Source organism: Macrobrachium rosenbergii, chromosome 9, assembly GCF_040412425.1.
Source record: "Macrobrachium rosenbergii isolate ZJJX-2024 chromosome 9, ASM4041242v1, whole genome shotgun sequence".
NCBI classification, from domain to species: Eukaryota; Metazoa; Arthropoda; class Malacostraca; order Decapoda; family Palaemonidae; genus Macrobrachium; species Macrobrachium rosenbergii.
This window is the reverse complement of record NC_089749.1, coordinates 18,437,662-18,454,049: the sequence shown is the minus strand read 5'-3', so window position 1 is coordinate 18,454,049 and position 16,388 is coordinate 18,437,662. Positions and strand designations below refer to the sequence as shown.

The 16,388-nt window shown below is 37.8% G+C and overlaps 2 protein-coding genes across 2 annotated transcripts in view; both read left to right on the top strand.

Annotated features, from left to right (window-relative positions):
- Positions 1 to 319: 319 nt before the first annotated feature.
- LOC136842060 (keratin-associated protein 19-2-like) lies at positions 320 to 3,566 on the top strand. Its single transcript, XM_067109440.1, has 2 exons — positions 320 to 369; positions 2,551 to 3,566. Exons 1-2 carry the CDS (start codon positions 355 to 357, stop codon positions 3,133 to 3,135), a joined length of 600 nt encoding a protein of 199 aa, XP_066965541.1. The 5' UTR covers positions 320 to 354; the 3' UTR covers positions 3,136 to 3,566.
- Positions 3,567 to 14,471: 10,905 nt separating this feature from the next.
- Positions 14,472 to 16,388, top strand: part of LOC136842059 (uncharacterized) — a 2,278-nt gene continuing 361 nt past the window's right edge. The window contains exons 1-2 of the mRNA XM_067109439.1: positions 14,472 to 14,582; positions 15,416 to 16,388. The exon at positions 15,416 to 16,388 is cut by the window's right edge and continues 361 nt beyond it. Of these exons, the coding sequence (XP_066965540.1) occupies positions 14,571 to 14,582; positions 15,416 to 16,388 (985 nt within the window). The 5' untranslated portion in view covers positions 14,472 to 14,570. The remainder of the gene's footprint in view (positions 14,583 to 15,415) is intronic.

Sequence of the window (16,388 nt, the reverse complement as noted above, 5' to 3'; positions counted from 1 at the left end):
GACTAATTCGCGTGAAACCCCACAACCGCAACAATAAGCAGACGCGAGCACGATATGTTTTCCCGACTTCACCAGACGTATCGCGACGGTTGACGGGAGAAGTGACTGGAGAACCTTCCCAAACAAAACATGCTCCACTGTCAGCTAGCCATTTTTTCACCCTCCCAAAGCACCACTGAAAAGTGCTAATCATTTCCTGAAAGACGACGGGTGGCCTGCTCAATAATCTCAGCTGGCTCTATAGATGCGGGACGAGGGTGCTGCATACGCTTTTGTGAAGGGTATATATAAGCTGGTAATCCTCCCACGCGCTGCCATATTGCGCCCCGTTTCCAGAGAGGAAGATCACCTGGGATGATCAAAGCATTGGTGAGAGTCCGTATTTCTTTTGGTTCTGGTCTTCTCTGGTGCCTCTTCCATAATCTTACTGCTTTAATCTTAAATGTTATTCAGTTTTAAATGATAGACTGCTGTTAGCCAGGCAAGTGATAATCTGTCATTGTTAACGGGACCCTTAATTATTTGTTCGATTTGATTTATAAATTTTATCATTATCCTATTTTTAATGGAAGTATCATGAAACAGTAAAGCAATTTTATGTAGAAAACTATACATTTATAGATACACGCAAATTTCTTATGACTTATGAAAACATTTACAAAATTAATGTTTACACAAACAAGAGAAGGGTATATATACACACAATATATATATATGTGTGTATAAAACATTTACAATAAAAATCGAAAATTAAAAAAAAAATCACCAATACTAAAACATAAAGGGAAACTGGACGATTCCACATTTTAGAGCAGGTTTTAATTTTCTTATATAAAAAGATTCTCCTAATCTAACACCATTTTCAACTATACTTCCAAATATGATATTAAAATCTTCAGTATTTATTACATTAATACTGCAGATCTCATAGCAGTGATCCCTTATGGCTGAGTAAAAGGCTTTGCCAACGGTCTCCCAGTCCCACAACTCACCCCCTTATTATCATGGAATCTGAAATACAAAGTTTTAATAGATGAGCCAACGTGCACTAGATAGCACTGAAGACCAACATATTTGTATACGATTCCCGTTTGTAAGAGGGTGGCAATTTTTAGTTTTCTTTGAAAGAAAACTATTGCGCCGGCCTTGACTGTCCGTCCGCACTTTATTCTTTCCGCACTTTTTTCTGTCCGCACTTTTTCTGTCTCTCAGATCTTTAAATATTGAGGCCAGAGGGCTGCAAATTGTCATGTTGATCATTCCTCCAGTCATCAAAAATACCAAATTGCAGCCCTCTAGCCACAGTAGTTTTTTATCTATTTAAGGGTGAAGGCGCCATACTGTGCTTCTGGCAACGATATATGATAGGCCACAGCCGGCAGTGATTAGTTTCATGGGCTATATTCTGCAGCATTATACCGAGACCACTGAAAGATAGACCTGTTTTTGCGGCCTTGATTATACGCTGTAGCGGCTGGCCAGAAAACCTGATTGCGCCAAAGAAACTTCAGCGCATTTTTTCTTGTTCTTTATGGCTAACAAAATTCTTGGAAAAACTGCCACGTTCTTATGAATCGGGAACTGTATACAAATATGTATGTCCTCAGTGTCATCTCGTGCACGTTGGCTCACCTATTAAAAAACTGTTTCAGATTCCATGATCATAAGGGGGTGAGTTGCAGAACTGGGAGACCATTGGCAAAGCCTTAATACTCGGCTACAAGGGATCACTGCCATGAGGTATGCAATATTACTGCAAATGTTGAAGATTTGAATATCATATTTAGAAGTATAATTGAAAATGATGTTAGATTAGCAGAATCTCTGTATATAAGAAAATTAAAACCTGTTGTAAATGTGGACTCGTCTAGCTTCCCTTTGGACCTTTAATATTAGTGTTTTTATCAAATTTTCTGTTTTTATTTTTAAACTTTATATATATATATATATATATATATATATATATATATATATATATTTATATTTATATATATATATATATATATATATATATATATATATATATATTATATATATATATATATATATATATATATATATATATATATATATATATATATATATATATATATATATATATATATATATATATTATATATATATATAATGCAAGTGTAGTAATGGTACTTGTGTTATGCCGCTTTTCATTTATATTGTAAAAAATTTGAAAGCTGTTGACAATATTTTCGTTAAACGAAGTGTTCAAAACACGCTTTACATTCATTCCGTGTTTTTTTTATTTATATGTATCTGTGATGAATAAACAACTTTTGAAATGTAATTTGAAGGCAAAAAAATCTTACTTGATATTTATATCACTCTTCTTTTCATTCGTCCCGCCAACTATAAATGGAAAGAATGAATAGAGATATTTGTTAGCAACAAATCTTATGCATTACAAAAGAACATGAAGCATAGGCGCTTATCTATTATTAACATTTTCACTTTGCTTCAGTAGACATTCCTTCTCAACATTGGTTAATCTGCTTGCCAGTTTTAACTCAAAGGCTTCAATACACTGCTTTCCAGATCCCCCTACTGATGGCAGCTTTTGTGGCAGCTGCAGAGCAGAAACGCTCCGCTGACCCAGAGCCAGGTATTGCCCAAGGACTTGGAGGCTTGAGCTATGGACCGGGTCTCGCAGGCGGATTAGGCTATGGTTTAGGCGGAGGACTTGGCCAAGGGGGTCTTGGAGCCGGAGGACTAGGCCATTATGGTGGTCTTGGAGCTGGGGGGATTGGCTACGGTGGCCACGGAGCTGGAGGACTAGGGTATGGTGGGCTTGGAATCGGAGGAATAGGTCAAGGCGGTCTTGGAGTAGGAGGACTTGGCTACGGTGGTCTTGGACTTGGAGGTCTCGGCTTAGGCCTAAACGGTGGCTATGGCGGTGGGTATGGAGGGTATGGAGGTCTCTTGAGTGCTGGTAACTATGCTAATGGATACAGCCATTCCAGTGGATACAATCACGGGAGCCATATTGTCAAAGCTTTTGACGGGAAAGGCGGTGTTGTTAATGCCCATCACAGCATAGGCAAGCGTAGTGTAAATCCTGAGCCTAGAATCGGCCATGGTGTTGGAGAATTTGGCTATGGTCCTGGAACTGGAGGACCCTAAGGAGGTCTTAGGCATGGTGGCCTTGTGGTGGAGGACTTGGATATGGCTTAGGTCTTAACGGAAGATTTGGAGGCCCTGGTGGTCTTTCGGACGCTGGTATCTACGCCAACGGATACAGCCATTCGTCAGGATATCATCACGGAAATCATATTGGCCAAGGATAAGGAGATCTTGGCGGTTGCTTAAATGCTCAAGCTACCAGCAGACGTAACCTTTCTCTAAATCGTTATTCCTAAAAATAATATATGATATTTACGATCTCAGGTGTTCCTAATAAATTTAAAGTTGCTCGATACGAAACTAAGCTTTTAACAAAACATTATCACTTGTTCTCGTTTATATAATGGTTGTAGCAATCCAAAAATAAAATATTGTTAAGAATGAATGTCAGTTTTTTATTTTCCCCAAAATCAGAAAAGAAGATGATGAATTTTCCCAGAGTTAATCCAAGGGTTGATTTGATATCAGCATATCTTAAACTTTTTTTTTATTTTCACTGATGACGAGAGATTCCTGTTGGGAAGGAATGAATCATTTTTAAAACCTACGGATAAAGGGGGTGACGTAACATATGGTTGCTTATAGCTTTGACACAGTTCAGCTACGTACAAAAAAAAAAAAAAAAAAAAAAAAAAAAAAAAAAAAAATATATATATATATATATATATATATATATATATATATATATATATATATATATATATATATATAGACAAGCTTTTATGCTTCAGATAATTTTCATGGTGAGTTTTTTTTTTTAGCTTTATTCAAGCATACTGACAACAAGTTATGCTTTATTTTTTTACATTTATGTGATACAGTTGTTAGATATCGCGTCCAAATCGTCTGAAATAAGTATAAAATTGTAATATAAAAATTATATTATTGTAATGCGCATCATCATACAGTCCTCTGTGAATGCCATACATAAGCTTTCAGCTAAAAGAAGTTAGGAGGAATACGCATTTAGTAACTCCAAGCAATTTATGGTGTCCAAGGCCATGCACCCTAATTGCTCTCTCCTCAACTGACGTTAGAAAACGACGTTCCAGCGTTCCATGGTCAAGATTTCCAGACACAGGCAGCATTTACTGGTTGAGTGAGGAGAAGTATAACTGTTCGCGATTTAGGAACACCTTATTTTTTTTTTTAAGATTTACCTTTTTTTTTTGTCCCAAAGGTAAGAGCATAGTTTTTCTTAAACAGCAGTGAGAATATACATCTTTTTTTGCTTCAACAGGTTCCTTAGACTTCCTTGGATCTTCATGGAACTTAGCAATATCAAAGTGGATCTATACAGAAAGGTTTGACATGCAGGTGACCCTTGTTTACAAGGCCGTTTGGTGTCTACTTACAATCCACCATGAAATAGCTGTAGAAGGATATTTCCGGCAACTTCTAGGGAGGAGTTATTGAAATTTTAGTATACCAGTTTGATATTGCTCGTTGGATCACATTCAGTCACGTTTTGGTTCCAGAATTTTGTGATATCAGGCAGTGATTTATGATATATTTTGTATAATAATTTATTTTTGATTTTAGCACGTTTAAATCTGAATGCAGGGTCGTTTGGTTTTTAATTAGCATGTCCCAGTTTTTGAAAATTATTTTGATGTATTTAGTGTGAGTTCTAATAATATTAAATTCATATGTTCGATGCTGTATCGTCTAATTCTTCCAATTCCTTTGCCGGAGATGCAATTATTGTTACTATTATACAAAAGAAGCAAAAATTTATTTGAAAAAGCCTTAAAATCTTTTAAGTTGCAAAGCATGCTTCTGTAATTCACAACACCTTCGATGACTAAAACAAGGACAGCAACAAACAAATAACTCAATAAACAAATGAACATATACATGCAGTACACGAATAACAATACATGTCAGATAAGTTAACAAAAATGTGTACTGTAGCCTCTTCTAAACGTATCAACTTCATCATCAGTACTACTAGGAAGACAACTTCTCAAGTTAACAGTTAAAGGCATGAATTACATTTGTGACTAGATGTTGCGATTACGTGGCATCTTCACAAAATGTGGATGATGATTTTCTGGAAGTAAGTTGCACGCACCAGTTCCTAAGAGTCAGACACAAAAGGTACCCATAAAAGGCCCTTATTAAAACTGAGCTTGTGGAATAAATCAAAGCGGATGTCTCCAGCCGACAGTCTAAACAACAAATGTTATTGTTCAGCATAAATTTAAAGTCGTTTCTGAAATCAATATGGCATTGCAGTGACTATGGTCGTCAACCCCAAAAGAAGCAGCCTATTTTGTGACATACAGAGGGAAGAAAAGTATGTGAACTCACACTATCTTCTGTATAAATACAAGAAATTTACAGACAACCACTCTATTTTTGGATATTTATAAGTGATACATTTTTAAGTCCTGTGAAAAATTCTACCTGGATCATCTCGACCCCATCTTTCAAGGTCATCAAGAATTGGGTTGAGTCAAGGCCACCGGTGGTCATGGTCGAGTCCCTTAAAGGAAGCAAATTGCTGACTTCTCAGGATGAAAATGTCAAGTAGATGGAAAGCTTCAAATGCCCACTGCAGTAGCCCATCTTTATTATTAAGTTTAGTTAACAGTTTCCACAGCTAATTGCAGGTACTTAAAAAAATACTCGAGAGGATTTATCTTTCAAATTGTTATATCTGCTTCTAAAGTATTGTGTGATTTAGTAGATTACATAAATTCTATTTTTGAATTGGCATTTTTGCCTCTGTTTGAAGTTCTGTTTTTCTAAGTGCTTCACCGTTTGCTTCCTTCCGTAATAGAAGGGAATCTTAGGAAACTCGCCAGAGTAATGGTGCCTACCTCCCATACTCTTTTTCTCATTGGTTAGTTCTATCTCATCCCTTTGGCTTTGGAGAAGGAGCCACATTACAGTTTTGCCATCCATAATCGTCAGTTACTATGGGTAGGTGACAATCTATTTTGAAATCTTCCGGCTACTATTCATTTCCTAAGGCTTGAAATATTTCATCTTTTTTTGTAGATTATTCCCTCTTAGTTTTCTGTAAAAGAAAGCTATTGTGCCGGCTTTGTATGTCCGTCCGCACTTTTTCTGTCCGCCCTCAGATCTTAAAAACTACTGAGGCTAGAAGGCTGCAGATTGATATGTTGATTATCCACCCTCCAATCATAAAACATACCAAATTGCAGCCCTCTAGTCTCAGTAGTTTTTATTTTATTTAAGGTTAAGTTAGCCATAAGCGTGAGTCTGACAACGATATAGGACAGGCCACCACTGACCGTGGTTAAAGTTTAGTGCGCCCGCGGCTCAGACCACCGAAAGATAGATCTATTTTCGGTGGCCTTGATTATGCGCTGTAGCGGCTGTGCAGAAAACCCGATTGCGCCGTAGAAACTCCGGCGCATTTTTCACTTGTTTTCCTCGTCCTTTATTTTCTTGCTTTCTTCAGGAACGGTCTACATGCTGATGGAGCGGAAGTGCCATCAACCTCTGGATTCAGCAAAAGATTAATAAATGAATGTTCCAGCAAGAAGTCGATATCACAGCTTAGGATATTAGAAGGTCATTTCCTTTGTTCCCAGTTGCTTCCAATGTCAGTGACATATATTTCATATTAGGGTTGTGGCTTTGCTCACTGAGTTTATTGGATAACAGCGGATATGGAGGACGATATAGTTACATACCTTTCAGACAGGTGTATATAAGCTCAAATCATCACGCAAACGAAGTATCCATCGCCAGCTCTTCAGGCAAAGAACGCCTTCAATAATGAAAGCATTGGCGAGGGAATATACTCGGAGAGAGAGAGAGAGAGAGAGAGAGAGAGAGAGAGAGAGAGAGAGAGAGAGAGTACAATTTCAGTTCATCTTGTGGGTCTGGGGTCTTTTACTGCATTTTCCTTGTTCTTTGCACATAATTACAAAATTCATTCATTTCTGATCGTATGCGGGAGAGCAGTTTACCTGTCGATGAAAATGCTATAGTTATAAATATAATCATTTTCTAATTATTGTTAATGTTATTATTATTATTAATACAGTTTTTTATTTCTGATCGCATGCAGGGGGCGGAAGAGCAGCTTACCTGTCGATGAAAATGCTATAGCTATTAATATAATCATTCTCTAATTATTGTTAATGTTATTATTATTATTACAGTTTTTTGTTTCTGATCGTATGCGGGGGCGGAGGAGCAGCTTACCTGTCGATGAAAATGCTATAGTTATTAATATAATCATTCTCTAATTATTGCTAATGTTATTATTATTATTACAGTTTTTTTAATCGTGTTGTCATGAAATACATCGCTAATAATTCTAAACCTTTCTATTTTTGTACTCCATGAAATTATTGCTCAACAAAAACTTTGTTTACTTTGAGAGTGAAAACTTCAAGAAAACAGATAACAGAAACACACACGGATATGGATAAATAGGTACATATATTCACGTCCATCATATGAAATTTTTGTTCCTAAAAGCTACCAAAATCTATAGGGTATTCTTGAAAAAATACTTGAATATTAAATTTTTTCTCATGGACGGTCATCTCTCTTTCTCTCTCTCTCTCTCTCCTCTCTCCACGCACACAAATACATAAATATGTATAAATATACATATATTAGTATGCATATACATACATAATTTATATATATGTTTATATATATATATATATATATATATATATATATATATATATATATATATATATATATATATATATATTCAATTATTTTTAAACTTCAGAGAGTTAACTAGAGTATAGAATATTTCTAAATAATACATATAATACATTCCTCTTAACTATTAGACGAAATAACTCCTAGAATATTTTAAGCACAAAGCAAATACATCCAGTTGGAACGTATAATCTAAACTTATTTAACACGTTCATATAGTCAAATAGTATCAGTGAAGAATACCACCTGTTATACAGCTACGTGATTTATTTGTCAAGTGATCTTTATACAAGGATTCTTAAGTTTCTACTTCCTTTTCAGGTCACGCTGGTGCTGGTAGCTTTCGTAGCTTCAGACCCCGTAGGGTGGCAGTCCCTTGGTCCCTAGCTGCAACCCCTTTCATTCCTTTTACTGTACCTCCATTCATATTTCTCCCATCTTACAATCCACCCTCTCCTAACAATTATTTCACAGTTCAACTGCGAGGTTTTCCTCCAGTTACACCTTTCAATTTCCTTTCCAGCACTGAATGACCTCATAGGTCCCAGTGCTTGGCCTCTGGCCTAAACTTTGTTCCATTCCATTCCTTAACTGCTGAGCAGAAACGCTCTGCTGATCCAGAGCCAGGCATCGTCCTTGGACTTGGAGCCCTGGGTTATGGAGCAGGACTTGATGGCGGATTAGGCTATGGAGCAGGTCTTGGTGGAGGCTTAGGATACGGCTTAGGACTGGGTGGAGGAATAGGCTAGGGGTTAGGATTCAATGGTGGTTTTGGTGGCTATGGTGGCCTCTTGGATGCTGGTAGCAACGCAAATGGCTACAGCCACTCCAATGGATACAATCATTGAAACTTCATTGGACAAGGCATTGGTGCCCATGGAGGACTGCGCTCGTGGTCACCTGACTGGAAAACGTAGCGTAGATCCGAAGCCCAGTCTAGGTTATGGAACTGGTGGCATTGGGTATGACAGTGCTGGAGCTGGAGGACTTGACTATGGTGGTCTTGGTGTTGGAGGACTTGGCTAAGGTGGTCTTTGCACTGGATGACTTGGCTAAGGTGGTATTGGCACTGGATGACTTGGCTATGGTGGTCTTGGCACTGGATGACTTGGCTATGGTGGTCTTGGCACTGGATGACTTGGCTACAGTGGCATTGGCACTGGATGGCTTGACTATGGTGGTCTTGACACTGGATAACTTGGCTACAGTGGCATTGGCACTGGATGACTTGGTTATGGTGGTCTTGGCACTGGATGACTTGGCTACAGTGGTCTTGGCACTGGATGACTTGGCAACGTGGTGGGTCACTGGATGACAGCATGGTGGTCTTGGCACTGGATGACTGGCTTAGTCTTTCAGTGGACTTGGCTATGGTGGTATTGGCACTGGAGGACTTGGCTATGGTGGTCTTGGCACTGGAGGACGACAGCTATGGTGGCCTTGGCACTGAGGAGTGGCACTGGAGGACCATGGTGGTCTTGGCACTGGAGGACTTAGCTCGGTGGTCTTGAAATCAGTGGTCTTAGCTATGGCTTAGAATTCAAAGTTGATGGCGGAGGATATGGAGGTTATGGTGTTATGGTGCTCATAATTCAAGCCAATGGATACAATCAATCCAGCGGATACAATCATGGGAACCATATTACTAAAGCCTTTGACAGGAAAGGTCAATGTTCCTGGAATTGAAGGTAGTGCAGATCCTGAACCTGGAGTAGGTTATTGACCAGGCTATGGTCCTGGAATTGAAGGACTTGGCTATGGTCCTGGAATTGGAGGACTAGGCTATGGTCCTGGAATTGAAGGGCTTGGCTAAGGTCCTGGAATTGGAGGACTTGGTTATGGTGGTCTTGGAATTGGAGGACTAGGCTTTAATGGAGGATTGGTGGTGGATACCGTCGGTATGGCAGTCTCTTAAGTGCTGGTGATTATGCCAGTGGGTACAGCCATTCAACAGGATATAATCACGGAAATTACACCGGGGACAGGGATTTGGAGGTCTCGGGGGTGTTTCAAATGCCCACATTGCTGGCTAACATAACCTTTTGCCTTGCAAAACTACCGGATATTGTAGCACTTCTTAGGATCTTCTCAGCTGTTCCTGGCAAGGCACTATTTTATAACCGAAGCTTTCAAATAACTCAGTTTAAAATATTGTATATGATATGTACAGCTCGTCTAAAAATATCATTTGTATACGTATAACTGCTAGTTTTTATATCCCCAAATGAAAAACATTTACAAAATTAATTTAATTGAAATTAACAAATATATTCGTCGAAGGATGTTAATTCAAGTTAAAGCAAACCAAATAATAACAAATCCAAATATCGTCGGTTTTAGTCTATATATGATTCATGATTATTAATAGTTCAAGTATATAAATCACTGACGATAACAGTGCTTATGACAAACTCATTGTTCCAGACTTTTATAGGTCATACCATCCGTTGTCTTTTTTTCATCGATATTTTGAATAGAAGGGATACCTAAATGGGTTCAATTTTTCAGATAAAAGTAGCTAAGAGCGATACATAAACTCAAGATAAAAAATCTTTATAGAATGATTGTAAAAAAAATCTTGCCCATAGACATGTGGATGAACGAAGTATGATTTAACTAAGAATTGATAAGGTATTTAGATCCAAAAACAGCTTTCCTTTAAATCCTACAAAGATATAGTTGAGGAGCTTCTATTTAATAGCAGCTCATTTTGTTGCCTCCTTTTGATAACACCCTCCAGATTACCGGAAATGAAGTTGCGCAGTGTCTGTTCCAAATTGTTTTTGAGTGTTGATTGCAAGTTATAAGCCCCTCCACTGATTTATGATCCTGTATATGAATATCTTGAATCAAAACACATTAACTTCACGATTTAGTTGTCAGAGGACAACGTACTCATTTTATTCACAGCACTGCATAAACGATTACAGACAATGCTTCTAAAATGTGATTTTATTGGCATAATCAACAATGAATTTTATAATTCTGAATATTTGACGAGCCTGGTTGGTACCTACGAAGCCGAGCTTTCTTTTTCACACTACTTGAAAAATGTATCATCTGAAACAGCTCATGGGGCTTCCTTGTATCAACAGAGGTACTGTAACAACGTCACATCCTTCAGATTTTTTGTTCGATCAAAATAACTCGAAGAGGTTGTTTTCTCTTTCCTAACAGTTCTTATTACGATTTCATTCTTGCCAAAATAATCTTCTAGGTCGTCTTCCATTGATGCCTTCAATGCCTGGAACCCCAAGACTGGAGTAGGTTACTGCACATACTATTAAGAAGATACATTATTACACTGCCCAGTACTAGTAGTTTTTCAAACTATTTACCGTAAAACTGAGGTGTGATCGTCTGCACTGCCCAATACTAGACAGTTTTTCATACCACCTATCGCAAAACTGGGTCGTGATTGTACTGGTTGTGTAATAAAAAATCTGTAATTATAATTAAATGAGTCATGCACCAATGCCTGTATTTTATGATTCGGTCTGTTTTTGACATGTGCACTAAAGACTCTACTCTTTAAGAAATGTGATGAAATGGCCCCCCCCCCAAAAAAAAAAAGTCTTGACGGCAAGCTCCGCCCGTTAGGGACGTTACGTACTGTCCCGAAACCCGGATGTTTTAAAGAGCGCTAAGCAATTCAGATTCTCCTCAGATAATACAGCAATTACAAAAATACAAAATTTCTCCAGAACTACTTTAAATAGTACAGAGAATCAATTAGCGTAATCTACGTCATTCACTTACGATAAACAGGTAAAAGTTACATTTTTATGCCACTACTTCCTGTGTATGAAAGAAATGTTAATTTAACTTGAATTCGAACTATAAATAGCACTGGAAAGTAGTAAATGAATAATGTGAATAATAGCTAAATGGTGTGTCCGTCTGTGACAGTGACGTGGTATAATATTTTGTTGGTGTTTTTATGTTAAATTACACATGATGTCCTTACGGGTTCCAGAAAACCACTGGGCGGCACATTTTCGGGATTTCCACAAGAAAATTAAATGTCGCTATAAATATATGCACACACATACATAAACAAAGCTACATAGAACATAAAACACACACACACACACATATATACACATATATATATATATATATATATATATATACATATAATATATATATGTATGCATATATACATATATATGTGTACATGTGTGTGTGTGTGTGTGTGTGTATGTTTGTATATGCTCCTGGTCAACGACAAATGTGTTTATGAAATCCGGAAACTCGCTGTGAGTACGTAGCAACAACCTGATATCATTCTCTCGTCGAGAATAAGGATTGCCTTTCAGTAAACAAAAAATCTATTGTTAATCCTCTCTCTGTGTTACCTTAACCCCTGCTTAGATCATCCATACAGAAACCGCAGTAATTATAGCTGTTGGTGATATTCATGAAAAATTATATAAAAAAAAAATCGTTAAGCTAAGAATATTAATCTTTAAAGCAATTTTGAAATCCATTCCTCAAGAATGACGCTATGAACTCCTGAAGTACGTGTATGTATATTTTCGAACTATATACATCTCAAAAAAAGCTTTCTTATAGTTTCGAAACCCCGAATTGACGTCATGCTCTTGGGGTCAGAAACCTTTCTCTAGGACTTTCGGTCTCAATATCCTTCTTCTTCTTCTTCTTCTTCTTCTTCTTCTTCTTCTTCTTCTTCTTCTTCTTCTTCTTCTTCTTCTTCACGAATAGACGTTATGTGCTTGGGGTCAGAAACCCTTCTCTAGGACTTTCGGTCTCAATATCATTCTTCTTCTTCTTCTTCTTCTTCTTCTCTTTTTGCTGCCTTGTGGATTCCGTCCACTCGTCCGAAATCAGTAACCATCCAGGAAATCATTTAATGGTTTCCGGTCTCACGCTTCGCTTTCCCTGTGTCTTCGCATCTCACCTGCTGCGTTCTGATTCAGCACAGTCTGTCACGTTTTACAGAAGCTCTCATTTTTTTCATTTGTTTATTTCTAAGTAATTTCTTCTTCCCGTGATTAAACTCCTTTTCCCATTCTTGATTAGACCGTGATTTGTCTCTGTCAGAAGACACGATCGTTAATTTTGTGCTTACATGTCGTTAGTGTTTGTCGGCGTTCTTTCTTTCCTAATACGTAGACGTTGCATATTTACGTTTGTTTATCCAGCCTATAAGTGCATTACGTTTTGAACAAGTCTCCATACTATTTTGTTAGAATACACTCAGATATTTAGACCAGCTTCTTCCTACAGACATTTTGTGGGGTCTTAGCATATAGCATTTTGTGATGTTTTTGTTGAATTAGGAAACTCCATGTCGATATTTTTGTCTTCATCTTTTTCTTATTTTTTTGGCTAAATATTATTTAATGTAATGATTTATTTTGACAAACTGAATGCCCAAATCTATTTATTAATTTTTTACTTGGTGTTGTAACTTATTATAAACCAATTATATGATTCAGTAATTAAGATGGTATTCGATCGCTGACTTGTAACAACATCTCAGTTTATTAATTTAATTCAGGCTTGTCCAGCAGGGACCACAAATTCAAACAGGTAAATCAACTTCTAAAGGTAAAAGAAAATAATGTCTTGGATAGATTTCACGCTTTTTCCTCACTTCAGTTATTTACTCGCTCTTAACAATCATTGGTTGGAACGTGGCCATTATATCTGGGGATACTTAATCTTCTGTTTACCTCCTCGATAGCACTGAATCTATGATAATGCTTTATATTAATAACTGTGCCCTCACTCCTTCTCTAAATACACATTCTCTTTTTTTAATCGCAAATAGATAGATACATCGTCCTTTTTTTACAGGTACTATTTCAGTCGCTTTCCATTAAAACCAATCATTTTCCTTGCCATTTTAGTTTTCTGAAAAGAAAACTTGTCCCGGCTTTGTCTGTCCGTCCGCACTTTTTTCTGTCCACACTTTCTCTGTCCGCCCTCAGATCTTAAAATACTGAGGCTAAAGGGCTGCAAATTAGTATGTTGATCCTCCACCCTCCAATCATCAAACATAGCAAATTTCAGCCCTCTAGCCTCAGTAGTTTTTATTTTATTTAAGGTTAAAGTTAGCCATAATCGTGCTTCTGGCAACGATATAGGGTAGGCCACCACCAGGCAATGGTTAAAGTTTCAAGGGCCGCAGGTCATGCAACATTATACCGAGACCACAGAGAGTTAGATCTGTCTCGTTGGCCTTGATTACACGCTGTAGCTGCTGTACAGAAATTCGACTGCGCCGAAGAAACTCCGGCGCATTTTCTACTTATTCTGAAGATATAAGACATTTACTTTAGTGTAGATACTGGTACATTGTTAAAAAGAACATTTAAAATTTGAAGTGTATCCTTGATTTACACTGAAGAAAGGGTCTTATTTTAACCACATCTTTATAAGAACGTGATAGTTCTTTACAGTCACAGTCTTTAATTTATTTTCTCTTGTTTCTGTCTGTACCGTGACAGAAAATACCAGGATGCACATGAAACCGGACAAAAATATCCCATGGATCTTGCTTGTGACTAAGCTTTAATGACATGCTTAGCATTTGGTCATTATAAACGACATATGAAAAAAAAATTCAATGCCAATGGCACTCAAATTAAAAACGATGGGCGTGGCTCTGCTTACTAATCTTGATTAATTACGCTGCATTGGAGGAGGACACTTATACCTTCAGGCGCAGTTGTATATAAACAGCAAATGTCACCTCAGGTAGTCATATCCTTTGCCAGCTCCTGAGGGAAACATCACCTGGGACGATGATAGCATTGGTGAGAGACATTGTTAGCCATACAAAACCTTACCCAAAAGAGGGTTTGATTCACTTTGACATCAGTCTTCTGGTTCTGTTCTGACCACTAGCGGATCCAGAAAAATTTCATGGGGGCGGCCACCAATTTTCATATACATACATGCATATATGTATACTATATATATATATATATATATATATGTATATAATTTCTTTAATCGATTTTTTACTTTTTTCCCATTTTTATATTCATTTATTTTATTACTATCTTAATCTTCAATATTATTATTTTATTATTATTTTTCATGGGGGGCACGTGCCTAGGTGCCCCCTCCCTGATCTGCTAGTGATTCTGACGTACTTTATTGTAATTTTCTAGACCTACTGTACATACATTTATATAAGTCTGCTAAATTTGTGATGAAGTAGCATTTCAGAGACTGTTATGTTCATGGCATCATTGATTCTCCTATGATTTATTCAAAATAATATTATAATTTAATTATTTTCATTATTTTCATGGTTTCAATGGTAGGAAATTATTTAGAAAACCGATGGTGCAAGGCTTCATATCTCTACAGAAGCATGAAGTTATTTCAGTATATATATATATATATTATTATATATATATATATATATATATATATATATATATACATATATATATATATATATATATATATATATATATATATCTCTATATATATATATACACAGAGAAACAGAAGAAAGACTGACTCGAGGGGCAATGGATCACATATAGTATTAACTCATGTTATTTGTTTTTATATCTTCCTATTCATTTCGAAATTTATTTTGTCGGTACCGCTTACTCTATTATTTTTCTTTCAGATCACGCTACTGCTGGTAGCCTTAGTTGCTGCAGAGCAGAAACGTTCAGCTAACCCAGAGCTCGGAGTCGTCCATGGACTAGGGGACCTGGGTTATGGAGCAGGACTTGATGGCGGATTAGGCTATGGCGCAGGTCTTGGTGAAGGATTAGGCTATGGATTAGGACTGGGTGGAGGCCTTGGTCACGGGTTAGGCTTCAATGCTGCATTTGGTGGTGGGTTTGGGGGCTACGGTGGCCTCTTGGATGCTGGTAGCTATGCAAATGGCTATAGCCACTCAAATGGGTACAATCATGGAAATTACCTGGGGCATGGAATCGGGGCCCACGGTGGTCTCGCTCACAGCCATCTTATTGGCAAACGTAGCGTAGAAGAAACGAGTGTAGGATATGGAACTGGAGAAGCTGGTGGTCAAGGATATGGAAGTGCTGGAGCAGAAGGACTTGATGCTGGCAATGAGGAGCTCAGCTCTGATGGATATGGAGCTGATGAAGCTGGCACTGGTGCTCTTGGAACTGGAGGTCTTGGCTACGGTGGTCTAGGAGTTGGAGGACTTGGCTACGGTGGTCTTGGACCTGGAGGACTTGGCTATGGTGGTCTTGGAGCAGGAGGACTTGGTTACAATGGCCTTGGTGTCGGAGGACTTGGCTACGGTGGTCTTGGACCTGCAGGGCTTGGTTATAGTGGCCCTGGAATTGGTGGTCTTGGCTACGGTGGTCTTGGACTTGGTGGCCTCGGCCACGGTTTAGGATTCAACGGTGCATATGGTGGTGGATTTGGAGGCTATGGTGGCCTTTTTAGTGCTGGCAACTATGCTAATGGATACAGCCATTCCACTGGATACAATCATGGAAATTATCTCACTAAGGCATTTGATGGGAAAGGAGAGGTTGTTCATTCTCATCACAACGTAGGTAAACGCAGTGCAGAGCCTAAACCTGAAGCAGGCTATGGAGCTGGACGACCTGTGTATG